This window comes from Mustelus asterias, chromosome 19 (genome assembly GCF_964213995.1).
Source record: "Mustelus asterias chromosome 19, sMusAst1.hap1.1, whole genome shotgun sequence".
Classification (NCBI taxonomy): Eukaryota; Metazoa; Chordata; class Chondrichthyes; order Carcharhiniformes; family Triakidae; genus Mustelus; species Mustelus asterias.
The window spans coordinates 59138234-59153096 of record NC_135819.1 but is presented as its reverse complement, the minus strand read 5'-3'; the positions used below and the strand labels follow the sequence as shown (position 1 = coordinate 59153096).

Sequence of the window (14863 nt, the reverse complement as noted above, 5' to 3'; positions counted from 1 at the left end):
TACCTTCACCAAAATTCCAATTTGTCGAAGGCGACCTTCCGTCAACAAATCCACAAACTACCCCTGATTAATCTATGTCTATTCTGTCCCTCAGAATTCTTTCTAGTAACTCCCCCATCACCAAGGTTAGAATGACTGGCTTATGATATCCCAGTCTATCCCGACCTCCTTTTTTTAATAATGGGACAATGTTAGCAGTTCTCCAGTCCTCTGGCACCTCATCTATGTTGTGGAGATGCCGGCGTTGGACTGGGGTAAACACAGTAAGACTTTTAACAACACCAGTTTAAAGTCCAACAGGTTTATTTGGTAGCAAATACCATTAGCTTTTGGAGCGCTGCTCCTTCGTCAGATGGAGTGGAAATCTGCTCTCAAACAGGGCACAGAGACACAAAATCAAGTTACAGAATACTGATTAGAATGCGAATCCCTACAGCCAACCAGGTCTTAAAGATACAGACAATGTGAGTGGAGGGAGCATTAAGCACAGGTTAAAGAGATGTGTATTGTCTCCAGACAGGACAGCCAGTGAGATTCTGCAAGTCCAGGAGGCAAGCTGTGGGGGTTACTGATAGTGTGACATAAATCCAACATCCCGGTTTAGGCCGTCCTCATGTGTGCGGAACTTGGCTATCAGTTTCTGCTCAGGGACTCTGCGCTGTCGTGTGTCGTGAAGGCTGCCTTGGAGAACGCTTACCCGAAGATCTGATCTGTGATCCAGGCCTGTGGATTTAAGGCTACTAAACCTGCTAGTACCTCTTCTCTCTCAATGTTAATTTCTCCAATATTTCACAGTCCTCCATCCCGATGTCTCTACACCTGCTTCATCCCTTTCTATTGTGAAGACCAACACAAAGTACTCATTGAGGATTTTACCCACATATTATGGGTCCATATACAGATTACCTATATGATCCCGAATTGGTCCTACTCTTTCCTTAGTTATTCTCTTGCTCTTTATATATTTTAAAAGCCCTTTGGGTTTCCCTTTATTCTACCCACCAAAGCTTTTAAATACACTCTCTTAGCCTTCCTCGTTTCCATTTAAGATCCCCCCTGCACTTTTTATGCTCCTCCGGGGACTCTTCTGTATTGAACTTTCAGAATCTCTTCTTTACTTAATACTGACTTTTATGTCCCTTGACATCCAAGGTTCTCTGGTCTTGGTCCCACCCTTTGCCTTTACAGGAACCTATTTACCCTGTACTCTCGCTATCTCCTCCTTGAAGGCCTCCCAGTGCTCTAACAGTTTTATCTGCAAGAAGCTGCTCCCAGTCCACTTGGGCTAAATTGTATCTTACTTTAGTAAAATTAGCCTTTTCCCAGTTAAGAACTTTTATCCCTATCCCATCCTTCTTCTTTTCCATAACTATCCTAAATCTAACTGAATTATGGTCACTATCTCCAAAATGCTCGCCTACTGATACGCAGTTCAACTGTTCAGGCTCATTTCCAAATATTAGGTCCAGAATTGTCCCCTCCCTTGTTGGATTTTTCATGTACTAGCTAAAAAGGCTCTCCTGGATGCAATTTAAGAATTTTGCTCCCTCCTTACATTGCACACTAAAAGTATCCCAGTTAATATTAAGATGCTTAAAATCCCCTACTATTACTATCTTATTGTTCCTACACATCTCTGAATTTTGATTATATTTGATCCTCTATCTCTCCTTGATTTTTGGAGGTCTATAGTACACACCCAACAGTGTGTTTGCCCCTTTTGTGTTTTTTAAAATTTCTACCCATATGGCCTCATTTGATGATCCTTCCAGGATATTATCTTCCTTGCTGCTATAATTGATTCTTGGTCAATGTTGCGATTCCCCCTCTTTTATCCCTCTATATCTCGTCTCAACACCCTATAACCAGGAATGTTGAACCGCCAATCCAGTCCATCTTTTAGCTATGTCTTGGTCATAGCTATGATATATGTGTCTATTTGTGCCCTCAGATTGTCCAACTTATCCCCTCGGCTCCTTGCATTAAAATATATTCCATTTAGCCTTGCTAGACTCACTATTTTATTTTCTAGTTTTTGATTCCTCTGCCTTTCAGGCTCACTGGTGTTTTAACTTCTAATTCCATCCAAGCTACTGTCCCCTCTGAACTACTTGTCAGGATGCCACCCCCTACCATTTAGTTTAAATCTGCCCCAACAGCATTAGCAAACCTTCCCACAAGGATATTTGTCCCATTCCTGTTCAGATGTAACCCATCCAACTTGTACAGGTCTCATTTACTCCAGAAATGGTCCCAATGCCCGAGGAATCTAATGCCCTCCCTCCTGCACCATCTCTCTGGCCACACATTCATCTGCTCTAGCCTTCTGTTCCTATGCTCACAATTGCATGGCGCCAGGAATAATCCAGAGATTTCTATTGTTAAAGCTCTGCTTTTCAATTTCCTGCCTAACTCCCTGAAGTCTGCTTGCAGGACCTCATTTCTCTTTCTTAATATGCCATTGGTCCCAACGTAGATCATGACCTCTAGCTGTTTGCCCTCCCCTTCAGACCTTGAGCCCTGGAGGCAACACATCATCCTGGAGTCACGTCTACAGCTACGAAGCGTCTGTCTGCTTCCTTTGTTAATGAATCCCCTACCACTTTAGCCCTTCCACACTTCCTCCTCCACCTGAGCAGCTGGAGTATCCACAGTACCATGGCCTTGGCTCTGGTTGGTTTCCACAGAAGAACCGTAACTCTCACCGTTTCCCAAGCTGAAAAATGGTTTGTGAGTGGGATGCACTTGGGAGATTCCCTCACTACCTGCCTGGTCCCCTTTCCCTGTCTGGTGATCACCTATTCCCTTCCTGCCTGAACTTCCTTAAGCTGCGGGGTACCACAGCCTGAAAGCATAAACCTCTCAGCTTCGTAAATGCACCGTAGTGCCCCAGCTGCAGCTCAAGTTCCAAAACCCGGAGCTCAGGTTGCACCAGCCAGAGGCAGCTTCCACACACATGATCATCCAGACTACCAGAAGCATCTAGGATTTCCCCCGTAGTTCAGGATATGCAAATCATGGGTGAGTTCCCCTGATGTAATTTAATTAAATAGAATATATAGCCTAAAAAATTATTATTCTAATTTATGTCAGACAAACAACCAGAACCCCTTTTATCTAAAGTTTTTAAGGTGTACTTATTGTCTGAGCTAAAATGAAAATTCAGTTATTTCCCTATTACTTGTGTTTCTTACTTATGTATAGTTAGCCTCTTTTTAAAAAGAAAATGTTTTTCTAATTCTCAGCTACGCGATAGCCTCCCCTAACAGCAGCTCACTCAATTCTGCTGTTTCTATCCTCTCTGCACATGGGATTATGAGTAATCCTGAGATTAGTGCTTTAGAAGTCCTGTTTTTCAATCACTTTCCTAACTCCCTAAAGTCTGTTTTCAGACTAAAGTCCTCCTTCCTTCCTAAGGCATTGGTACCAACATGGACCACAAACTCTGGATGATCACCCTCTCCCAAAGAATGTCCTGCAGTGGCTCCCTGACATCTTGACTCTGGCACCAGGGAAGCAACATATCCTAGAGTCACACCTACAGCTACAGAAACACTTGTCTGTTCCCCTAACCATCAAACCTCCTATCACTACCGCCCTTGTCCTGTTCTTTCTCCCCTCCCTGTACAACAGAGCCATCTGTGCTGCCACAAACTCGTGTCTGATTGCACTCCATTGAGGAACCAATGCCTTCACCAGTATTCAAAACAGTGAGTGGGACCCCAGGGGACTCATGCACCAGCTGCTTGGTTTTCTTGGAATGCCTGGCAGTCACCCATTCCCTTTCTGCTTCCAGGTTCCTAAGCTGTGCTGTAACCACCTCTCTGAATGTGCTATCCATGTAGTTCTCAGCCTTGTGGATGCATTACAGTGACTCCAGCTACCACTCGAGCTCTGAAAGCCAGATCTCAAGCTTCTGCAGCTGGTGACACCTCCTGCGTATCTGGTCATCTAGGGCATTAGGAGCAGACATGACCTCCCACATACTACAAGACACACATTGCACACAACCGAGCTGCCCTGCCATGGCATAAATTTGATCCCATTTGTTAATTTTATTTTAGTTCACTTATGTAACTTTATTTTACCTGGCCTCAACTTTATTTCCTTGTTGCTTGTGTTTCCCACTTAAGTGTAAGTAGCCCCTTTTTAAAAGAATGTGATTTTCTAATTCTTAGCTATATGATAACCCTCCCTGAAAGCAGTTTCTCACATATCAATGTATTTATGTTTCTCTTGTGACATTTGGTTCTAGCTGCCTCTAACTTTTTTTTTAATACTTTTCCAATTCAATCCAATCAAATCCAATTCAGAGTCTCAACAAGTTGAGACATTTCAGATCCAGGCTGACAAGACAGGGCGAGCAACCAAACCACCCTGTCCTGGGCCTGATCTACATGACCCAAGCTGATTGGAGAAGAGGGAGGTTCCTCCTCCAAGACTTGAGCTCATTTGCATCTTAGCCAAAAGACCGAGATGCCGCTTTAAAAAATTGCTTCATATGAAACATATGAAGCTTCAGTGTAACCTAATGACCTCAACCAAGTGCGGCCGACCATACTACACTTGATCTTAGCCAAAAGGCCTTTAGCTGCCTCTAACTGCCTAGTTTGATGGCCACCTCTCACACTCTCCTTTAGGTGCTGCTGACTGTCTGGCTTGTTGTTCTCCTCTCATGCTCTCAGTACTACTGACTGCCTGTCCTAAGGTCCTCCACTCACACTTTCCTCAATGGTCTCCTTTTGAAATAGACCTGGACAGTCCCAGTTGTGAGATGGATTGGTTAACAAATCTGCAGGAATAATGGACGGGATTCTCTGGCCTCCAAGCTGCCTGTTTCTCGGGTGGGGGGCGGTGGGGTGTTGTGAGATTCCACAAGGATGAGGGGAGAACTCTTTTGATCTTGTAATTCCCATTGGAAGCTTCCAGGACAGATAGCCATCCCTTTGATTCATGTGACCTAGAGCAGCTATCTATTGATGGCAAAAGTCAATTTTAAAGTAGCAAAAGAAATCGAGTTTGATTTGTTTTCATGTGTTATTGACATGACAATTAGTTGCTGCATATAATAGAGATCTTTTTATATGAAAGACAAATTTCTATCCCAATATATAAGAGTATTGTTGTCCAAGAACGAATCGTAGAGATTTGGAATAGTGAGATTAACTAATGTAGGTGAGATGGATCCTATGTTACTTTGATTGTGCTTGTTGAAAAGTGCACTTGGCACAGTGGTTAGCACTGCTGCTTCACAGCGCCAGGGACCCGGGTTTGATTCCCGGCATGGGTCACTGTCTGTGTGGAGTTTGCACATTCTCCCCGTGTCTGTGTGGGTTTCCTTCGGGTGCTCCGGTTTCCTCCCACAGTCCGAAAGACGTGCAGGTTAGGCGCATTGGCCATGCTAAATTCTCTATCAACATACCCGAACAGGCTCTGGAGTGTGGTGACAAGGGGATTTTCACTTCATTGTAGTGTTAATATAAGCCTACTTGTGACACGAATAAATTAACTTTAACTAATCTTTTTACTTTGTTCTTTATGGTCTGCTAAACATTACGCCGCTTGCATCAATCACATAGTGTTATTGGTCTGGTCTGAAGACTACTCCATAATACTTTGATTTCACAATAAATTTGCTTACAATTGAAAAATGAACAACTTGCTATGGATTCAGCAACAAACATAAGAACATAAGAACATAAGAAATAGGAGCAGGAGTAGGCCATCTAGCCCCTCAAGCCTGCTCCGCCATTCAATAAGATCATGGCTGATCTGACGTGGATCAGTACCACTTACCCGCCTGATCCCCATAACCCTTAATTCCCTTACCGATCAGGAATCCATCCATCCGCGCTTTAAACATATTCAGCGAGGTAGCCTCCACCACCTCAGTGGGCAGAGAATTCCAGAGATTCACCACCCTCTGGGAGAAGAAGTTCCTCCTCAACTCTGTTTTAAACTGACCCCCCTTTATTTTGAGGCTGTGTCCTCTAGTTTTAACTTCCTTACTAAGTGGAAAGAATCTCTCCGCCTCCACCCTATCCAGCCCCCGCATTATCTTATAAGTCTCCATAAGATCCCCCCTCATCCTTCTAAACTCCAACGAGTACAAACCCAATCTCCTCAGCCTCTCCTCATAATCCAAACCCCTCATCTCCGGTATCAACCTGGTGAACCTTCTCTGCACTCCCTCCAATGCCAATATATCCTTCCTCATATAAGGGGACCAATACTGCACACAGTATTCCAGCTGCGGCCTCACCAATGCCCTGTACAGGTGCATCAAGACATCTCTGCTTTTATATTCTATCCCCCTCGCAATATAGGCCAACATCCCATTTGCCTTCTTGATCACCTGTTGTACCTGCAGACTGGGCTTTTGCGTCTCATGCACAAGGACCCCCAGGTCCCTTTGCACGGTAGCATGTTTTAATTTGTTTCCATTGAGATAGTAATCCCATTTGTTATTATTTCCTCCAAAGTGTATAACCTCGCATTTCTCAACGTTATACTCCATTTGCCATATCCTCGCCCACTCACTCAGCCTGTCCAAATCTCTCTGCAGATCTTCTCCGTCCTCCACACGATTCACTTTTCCACTTATCTTTGTGTCGTCTGCAAACTTCGTTACCCTACACTCCGTCCCCTCCTCCAGATCATCTATATAAATGGTAAACAGTTGCGGCCCAAGTACCGATCCCTGCGGCACGCCACTAGTTACCTTCCTCCAACCGGAAAAACACCCATTTATTCCGACTCTTTGCTTCCTGTCGGATAGCCAGTCCCCAATCCACTTTAACACACTACCCCCAAACAGTTTTGTAATGTAAATAATGTCTGCTACATGTTGCTGATTCCTACAAAATTCGGAACATAACTTACAAAATTTAAAAAGAAAACAATATACAAAACATAGAGATTCCTAATTTTAATACACAAAATATTAGTTTTTATTGTGCTATTTTGTATTCAAGAAATTCTATGCTAAGGTGATCGATCTGGAATACTTGGATCTCTCCCATTGTCCCTTAGTGACTGATTTGAGCACAAAGACACTGGCCTTCTGTTGCAGAAGGCTCACTTCACTGAACATTGCTGGATGCCCAAAGGTAAATTCAGAAAATTTGAACTATTTTCTTGGATATTTTACCCTCTCTTTTTCCTGTTTTATTCCTGTTTTAATTCTTCTAGAGTTATATAGCTGCTTCCAAGGAGACTACGATGGTTAGTCTGAATCTAGACCCTTATTAATACTGTTCTCTTGGATTGCCCAAACTTGCTCTTTAGACTTCCAATAACACAGCTTGTCTCCATCTGGAGCAGATGGCCAACATGGGTTTAAGTACAACTCTTTGTTTGGGGCCTACCCATTTATTCAATCCTACTATGAGTGAAACAGATTAATAGAAAGAATGATATCAATCACAAGTCAAGCAGCCTCTCTTCAATTATAACCTGGCTACTCAGATGTTACATGATAGTAATAAATTACTTTACACAAAATAAGTTACTGCCACTCTCAGTTTAAACAATAATATTCCTGGAGCTTGGCAAAGGAGTGATGATGCTACTGTTATCTCTACAAACACAATCCAAAAGCATAAATAATATCTCAAGTTTCAGATTTAATCTGTACCAGAACAGAGCTCTTTCGGTCTGCCTTCTTTTGGCTTCCATCATCTTAAAACATGCCTTTCAGAGGTCACAGTACACATAAGTGTGCAACTAGGTGAATGGTAAATCTGAGCTTCCATTCAGACTTTACCAAGTGGGTATATGGGACTGCTCGGAATATGCTCAAAGAAATATGTGTGCAAAATCTCTAAATTCATTGAAGATGAATTGATGGGCATTGTCCATCATGCGTCTGAGGGATATTGTGTGTGGCAAAGTGTCTCTTGAGCTTGATGATGACTGTGTTATTTGGCATGTTTGGCAACTACTCAAGTTCAAACCACACGGAATACGAATTGACTGAGACCAAATGTTGTTTCGCATTCCATTAAAAAATGTCAGTTGCCGTGAATGACCATTAGAGGTCCAGGACCTCATTTAGGTCTTGATTGATGCAGCTTGAGTGCATTACGTGGTACACATCTGGAGATTTCCCACTTCATGCTGGTGTACATGGAGGGCCAGTATAGTGATTCCCTTGCCCTAGTTGCTTCTAACCCACGGTGCCCCAGCTGAAGTTTCTGAGTGTAGTACCTCTGAAGAGCAGTAGGAATGATGAATTGCTGGCCACAAAATATCAGTGTATCCTGGACAGTTAGTTCACTTCTGAAGGCAAAAAATGTGTGGAGCTTATGGGGAAGCTCACTTGTGGACCCAGGCCAACCCTCATGATGAGGTTGCGCAGTTGTCTGCATGTGATGTCCACCTGTAATGCACCTTTGAGTTCCTGGATTCTACAAGAGTGCAGCACCTCTTTTGTCATGTGATCTATGTCTTTCTCATGATCTGCCTGGTCATGGGTAGGAAGACTCTAGAAAGGACATGAACCAAATACAGCTCCTTATCACATTTAATAGCATGGCACTCTTCTAACATCATCAAGACACTTCAGGCTGAATTCGAAACAAAAGGTATTTCAAAAGGTACATCAGTTTCTGAATTTGTTCCAACTCAGCTTCATTTCCCAATCTCTCATTCCACCGGGAGTTGATTTGTTTGTATCCAATGATTAATCTGTTATTCTTGATTTCCAATTCTCCTTCTCAACATGTGCAAGTTTTAGTCCATTTGGTCCATATAAAGTTGCTCCATCAGCATTCCAGCCCTGAGTCCCAACTTAAATGGGGAAGAAGTAGACTGAGTCTACATCTGTGCACTTCTAGAAGCTTATTTAAGGAAAGATGTAAATACATTGGAAGCAATTCTGAGAAGACTTACCAGACTAATAGCTGGAATGGGTGAATTGTCTTATGAGGAAAGGTTGGACAGGCTTGGCTTGTATTCACTGGAGTTTAGAACAGTAGGAGCCACTTGACTGAAACACATAAGATCTTGAGGGGTCTTGATAGAGTGAATTTGGAAAGGAATTTTTCTCTTGTGGGAGAACCTAGAACAGGGATCACTGTTTAAAAAGATTTAAAATGGAGATGAGGTGATTTTTTTCACTCAAAGTCGTGAGTCTTTTGAGCTGTCTTCCTGGAAAGGTGGTGAAAGCACAGTTTTTGGATATCTTAAAGGCAAAGGTGAATAAATTCTTGGCAAACAGGGGGTGAAAGGTTATTGAGGGTAAGCGGAATACAGATTTGAAGTTACTATCAGATCAGCCATGCTCTTATTAAATGGTGGTGCTGGCTCGAGGGGGCAGAATGACCTACTCCTGGCTCCTTGTTTGTATGTTCATATGTTCTTCATTCATCATTGCCCTACGTTCACTAGCCATGATATCATGTGCACCATCTCTCTATATTTGGCCGTAGGCCACTGAGGTAGAAAGAAACCCATAAGCCATCTGAGTATGGATTTCAAAAAATGTTAAGGTGCATAAACCAAACACACAATGGCATTCAGGAAATAAAAATAATCTAGTGAGACCCCATGTACAATGAGGTGCTTTTACGCAACATGTTCTGTGTGCTCCTACATTGTGCTCTCCTGCAGCCGGGGCTGATATGGAAGCAGGCTGCTAGCAATGCTGCTCCCGTGCATGAGATGGTTGCAGCAGATGAGCTCTGAGTTTCAGAGCCTTAGAGGAGCCCAGCAAACACTGTAGTATGTGCATAAAGGCAACCTCTGTCATTGGTGCTGGCTGTAGTGTTAACATTATTGTCAAAGTGACCAATGGTCCACTGTCAGCAACAAGAGTGCCTTGTGCAGGGCCCCAATACCAGAGGTCCCGGGAAGCAGGTGGTAACTTAAATATTTTTATTTGATCTAACCCACTTTGCAGATTTTACAGTGGGTGGCTGGAGTTCCCAGGCCTCAATATGTCTCAGCTGAAGGGAGGCAAGAACAACTGGGAGAAAGAAGTGCCTTTACAGCACTGTTTTTGGACCAGAAAAAGTATTTCCTCTGACCAATCCGAAAGGATCCTCTGCACTGTCCCAACCACCATAATCCTTTCCCCATAAAAGAACCCTTGTGTTGAATTTCATAACCCAGGCAGGAATAGAGTGACTATAGTCTAATACATTCACTTGACCTAATGTTAATCCCTCCCACGCACCATTCTCACAGGGTGAGATTAAAGCTGCAATTATTATTTCAAAATATACCTTAATTGGTTGGAAAATAGAGTCCAACTCTTAAAAAATATTTATTTATTATTTTCTCAAATTCAAGAGTGGCAGTCACTGCTATAAAGTAAGACAAAAGCAGTCAATTTCTACATACAGCAATGGGATAAATGATCAGATGGTCTGTTTTCTTGTTGTTGGCTGAGGGATAAATGTTGGCCAGGCCATTAGAAGTTCTGAGTAATGCCAGGGGATCTTTTGCATCTGAGAGTGCTGAGGGGCTTTGGTTTAACCAAAGGGCAGCACCTCTGACAGTGCAGCATTCCTTCAGTACTACACTGAAGTATCAGCCTTACAGTATTTTGGTGATTGCTTTAATAAAATGCTGTATTTGCAAAGTGAGATTTTATTTATTTTTTCATTGATTCATCAGATTACAGACTTAAGCATCCAGTATCTGGCTGGAGTGTGCCATTATATCTACTCCTTGGATATCTCGGGTTGTGTCAGTCTTACTGATTCAATATTTAAGTTCCTAAAGAGAGGCTGCAAAAAGCTACAAATTCTCAAGATGCTGTATTGCTCAAATATCACCAAGTAAGTGTCTTCAGTTAATCGGTAAAATAAGCAAAAGTGATATTAGAAAATACTTTTTTGCATAGCAACTTATTAAGTTCTGGAATGCAGTACCTGAAACTGTGGTGGAGACAGGTTCAAAATTGAGGCATTCAAAGGGAACTAATGATTATTTAAAAAGAAGAAAAGGGGAGAAGGGAAGAGAATTCCATGAGCTGGTGCTGTCACAATGAGCCGAATGGCCTCCTTCTGCACTGTAACAACTGTGTGATTCTGTAAACTTTTGAGGAGACAAAACAAAAGGCAATGGGGAGGGGTACAGGTGAACGGGGAACCTCTATGGAAGTGCAGCACGAGACCTGGGTTATTTTAATTCTCAGGCTTTCAAATATCACAGCACTGTCACCTGCCTGAAACCAGCAGGACTAACATCAGAGTTGACAGGTGAGAATGGAAAATAAGGTTTGGAGCCTTAGGACACTGAGCACTCTTATAATGTCACTTCTAGACAAAGGCTTTAGCAGTTAATAAAGAGGTGCAGCCAAGGCTGCACAGTCCCAAGGACCTCTAGTGGGGCCTAGGGTAGAAGTAACTTTGCAATAATCACCTTTGTCTCTTCTGGCCAGTCATTCCTGTAGTTTGGCTGTCAGCTTTATGTTCTGCAGGGCCTTCCCCAATTCTATGTTAAAATCACATTATGACACCAACGATGTCCTCAGGGCATAACTTATGAGGTTAAAGTAGGTCCCTGGAAGGCTGAAATGGCCATAAAAATGGACCAACCTCAGGCCAGTAAGTCAACTCAGCCTAATCTTAACCCCTCCTGGCACTATCTTGCTAGGTAAAGGTGGTTAGAAATTGAGGCCCTAGTATCTAGTCTGCTCAGTTTGAAGAGAACTATTGGCTACATCAGTTTCACGTCCACCCAAAAAATACGGATCCTGCAATGTAGCATTCTATCTATTCACTCCACTGAGGGTTGTAGAGACTTGCTGTAGAGTGTAGGCTGTAGAGTGATAGGTTGGCACGCCCAAGACAGTTCCTCCTGAGCTACCAAGCTATAAACTTAAAGGTCATTTTCCTCCAAATTCTTACAGCAGTCCAATTTCAATAAGGCAGGACATGATTGAGCCTCGAGCACTGGAAGTAACCATGGCTTTCCATACTCGATAAACTTGGTGTATCTTCCAGCTGGCTGCAGTGGAAGATCCATAGATATGGATGTTGCTATTATGAGAGGTATTCTGCAGACCTCAACATTTGGCTTGAATAGTTTTACATGCAAAGATAGTGATTTCCATGTATATAAATATGGAAGAAACCATCCATTCCAACCAACATACTCTTCTAGGCATAGTGCATATATGTACACCATATTTCTACTTGTCTACTGAATTTCTCCTTTTTGCAGTAACAAACCTGAAGCCAATTAAAGCTCTGAGAAGTTCCTCTCCAATCTGCTATCACAATCAAGCAATCCAGTAGAGCACGAAAACCCATAAATTGTTCTAATTCCAAGTAACGTTCATATTTCCATCTATAATTAGAAATCTGTTCCTTCTCAGGAAATTGCTGAGCCAGTTTTTGAAGGACTTTAGGAACCACCGCATGATTCCATTAAATGTTTCCAGAGGATGCTGACTTTCCGAGAAGAAATAAGCCTAATCTAGTCCCTTGCTTATTTATTTTAAATGCTGTCCCATTCTTAGCTAACGCAAACATTCGAAGAAACTGGACAGAATCTGATGCCTTCTTCATTTTGAATACCTTAATTATATCAATGATCAGATAATAGTCCAAGGCCACTACTGAAAACAAAATCCAACATGTGATTTTTCTTGATATGCTCCTTGACATGTTAAAAAATATTGTTGACATATCAGCAAATACTTTCTGCCTTGCCTCCCTTGAAACTTAGCTCCCTTTTGGACTTCAGGCAACCATCCGCCAGTGTATTCAATAGATAGGCAATTGAAATCCTATATAACTCTACCCTGTAGAACTGTTTTCTAACTCATTGTTCCCCGCTCTGCTGGCAAATGACTTGTAGACCAATAATAGATGCCAAAGATAAATTTGGACCAACTTTCAGACCCCAAACTATATCAGCTCCTTTCTGCTGCGAGATCTTTAGTAAAGTTGGACTTTATTTTTATTATATGTCGTGCTCATAACTTTGAGAATCTTATTACAGAGGAACTACTGGTTCTGCTATATTCATTTGGAGACAGCTAAGCATTAGAGAAGGAGGGAGAAAACAGGGAAACGAGATAGCAAAAGACAACTTGAAAATGATAAAACTGCACAACAACACATATTGAATGCTAAAGGAGCCTATGTGAATCACAAACATGCATGAATAATGCAAATACAGACCTGTTGTACTAATGTATATTTCAATCAGAGATACAAACCAACAGGGAAACAGCTCCTTTTCATTTCAGCATATATAATGTATTACTGGTTTAAAAAACAGCTCAGTGGCAACCTTATTGTATAACTCTGCGATACAATTCCCCCAATTTTAACTTGGATTCAAAAATGGAGCATGCAAGACAGGTGGTGAACAATCTGTCTGCAATACTATGTGACATGGAAAGCCAGACACCATTTAACATACATAATTACAAACGTGGAGTAAGATTAGACCATTTTGCCCCTCGAGCCTGTTCTGCCATTTAAAAAGATCATAACTGATCTGATTGTAATCTCAAACCAGTATCCCACTTACCCCTGATTACCTATCACCCCCTTAAGTCATGTTTCAGGGTTTCTAGTCAGGATCATGCATTTGCAGTGAGCTGCCCACCCACATGATGGAATTTCTCATCCACTGTTTAAAGCCTCAGATCCACTCTACAAGATAGCCTGAGGATGACTGCATTGACTGAAAAGTGCAATCATAAATCAGTGACATCGCTGAAAAGAGAGAAGACAATCACCTAGTTCTCAGATGCTCCTCTGGAAATCATGCTGGTTGTAGTGAGAGCTAGGATGTGCTGTTCCCTTCAAACTGAACATGAAGCTCTATCATGCTATGATCACTATTGCATAGAGGCTTCCTACCATGGGGTTATTGATTAATCCTGTCTCATTGTTCATTAACAGGACCTGACACACTGCTCTAAGAAATTGTCCTGATAAACTTTGTGAAGTCATGTTCCAGACTATCTTTGCCAATCTGATCCACTCAATGTACATGTAGATTAAAATCACCCATGATTGTGTTCCCTTTCTTACATACAGGGCACATGCAGGGATTAGCAAGGTAAATACCTGGGGTTATGGGGATAGGGCCTGGGTGGAATTGTTGTCGGATCAGAATTGATGGGTCGAATGGCCTCCTTCTCCACTGTAGGGATTCTATGATTTTATGCCCCATATTTCATCTTGTAAACTCTATCCTACCATGTAACTGTTGTTAGGGGGGTTTATAAACTATTTCCAGAAGTGACTGCCAATCTTTCTTATTTCCTATCTCTACCCAAACCGACTCTACATCTTGCTCTTTCAAGCAAAGTTAATCTCTTACTACTGTACGAATGACATCCTTTTAATTTGTATATACATTTCAGTGCACTTTTGTTTACTGCATCTAATAATTTTTTCTTCCCCTATTTTAGAGAAGCTGTGAAAGCAGTAACCAATGTTCAGTATTTGGAATATAATGACGAAAATCCACCAATGTGGTTTGGATATGATAATAAAGGGAACGAGCTGGTCACCACCAAACAGGAAGATGAAAAGACTAAAAAACTTGATCGATAAGTTGCTACGAATGTCTGAAATCTACACACATAATATATATATATATACACACACACAGATAGATATACATGTAAAATTTGTATATCATTTTATTGTAATCACTTGTAGGCTGCATCTTTACCAATGATTTTTGATCACTTATGTATCTAAAAATAAATTTTGCAATGTAAATTCCAAGTTAGGACTGTATTTATTGTTGTGAGCAAACCTGACTGATTTAGAAATACCAAAATCATCTTAACTAATGTAGATATAAAACAGTTTATTTAAAGCTGTACCAATAGTCAATTTGCTTTCTAATATTTAACTCTGGTTTTTCACTCTTTGTAACT

At 41.7% G+C, this 14863-nt stretch overlaps 1 protein-coding gene across 1 annotated transcript in view; it reads left to right on the top strand.

Moving 5' to 3' along the window:
- Window positions 1-14531, top strand: part of fbxl13 (F-box and leucine-rich repeat protein 13) — a 134237-nt gene extending 119706 nt beyond the window's left edge. The window contains exons 11-12 of the mRNA XM_078234620.1: window positions 10621-10784; window positions 14387-14531. Coding sequence (XP_078090746.1) covers window positions 10621-10784; window positions 14387-14531 — 309 coding nt within the window. The remainder of the gene's footprint in view (window positions 1-10620; window positions 10785-14386) is intronic.
- Window positions 14532-14863: the final 332 nt, after the last annotated feature.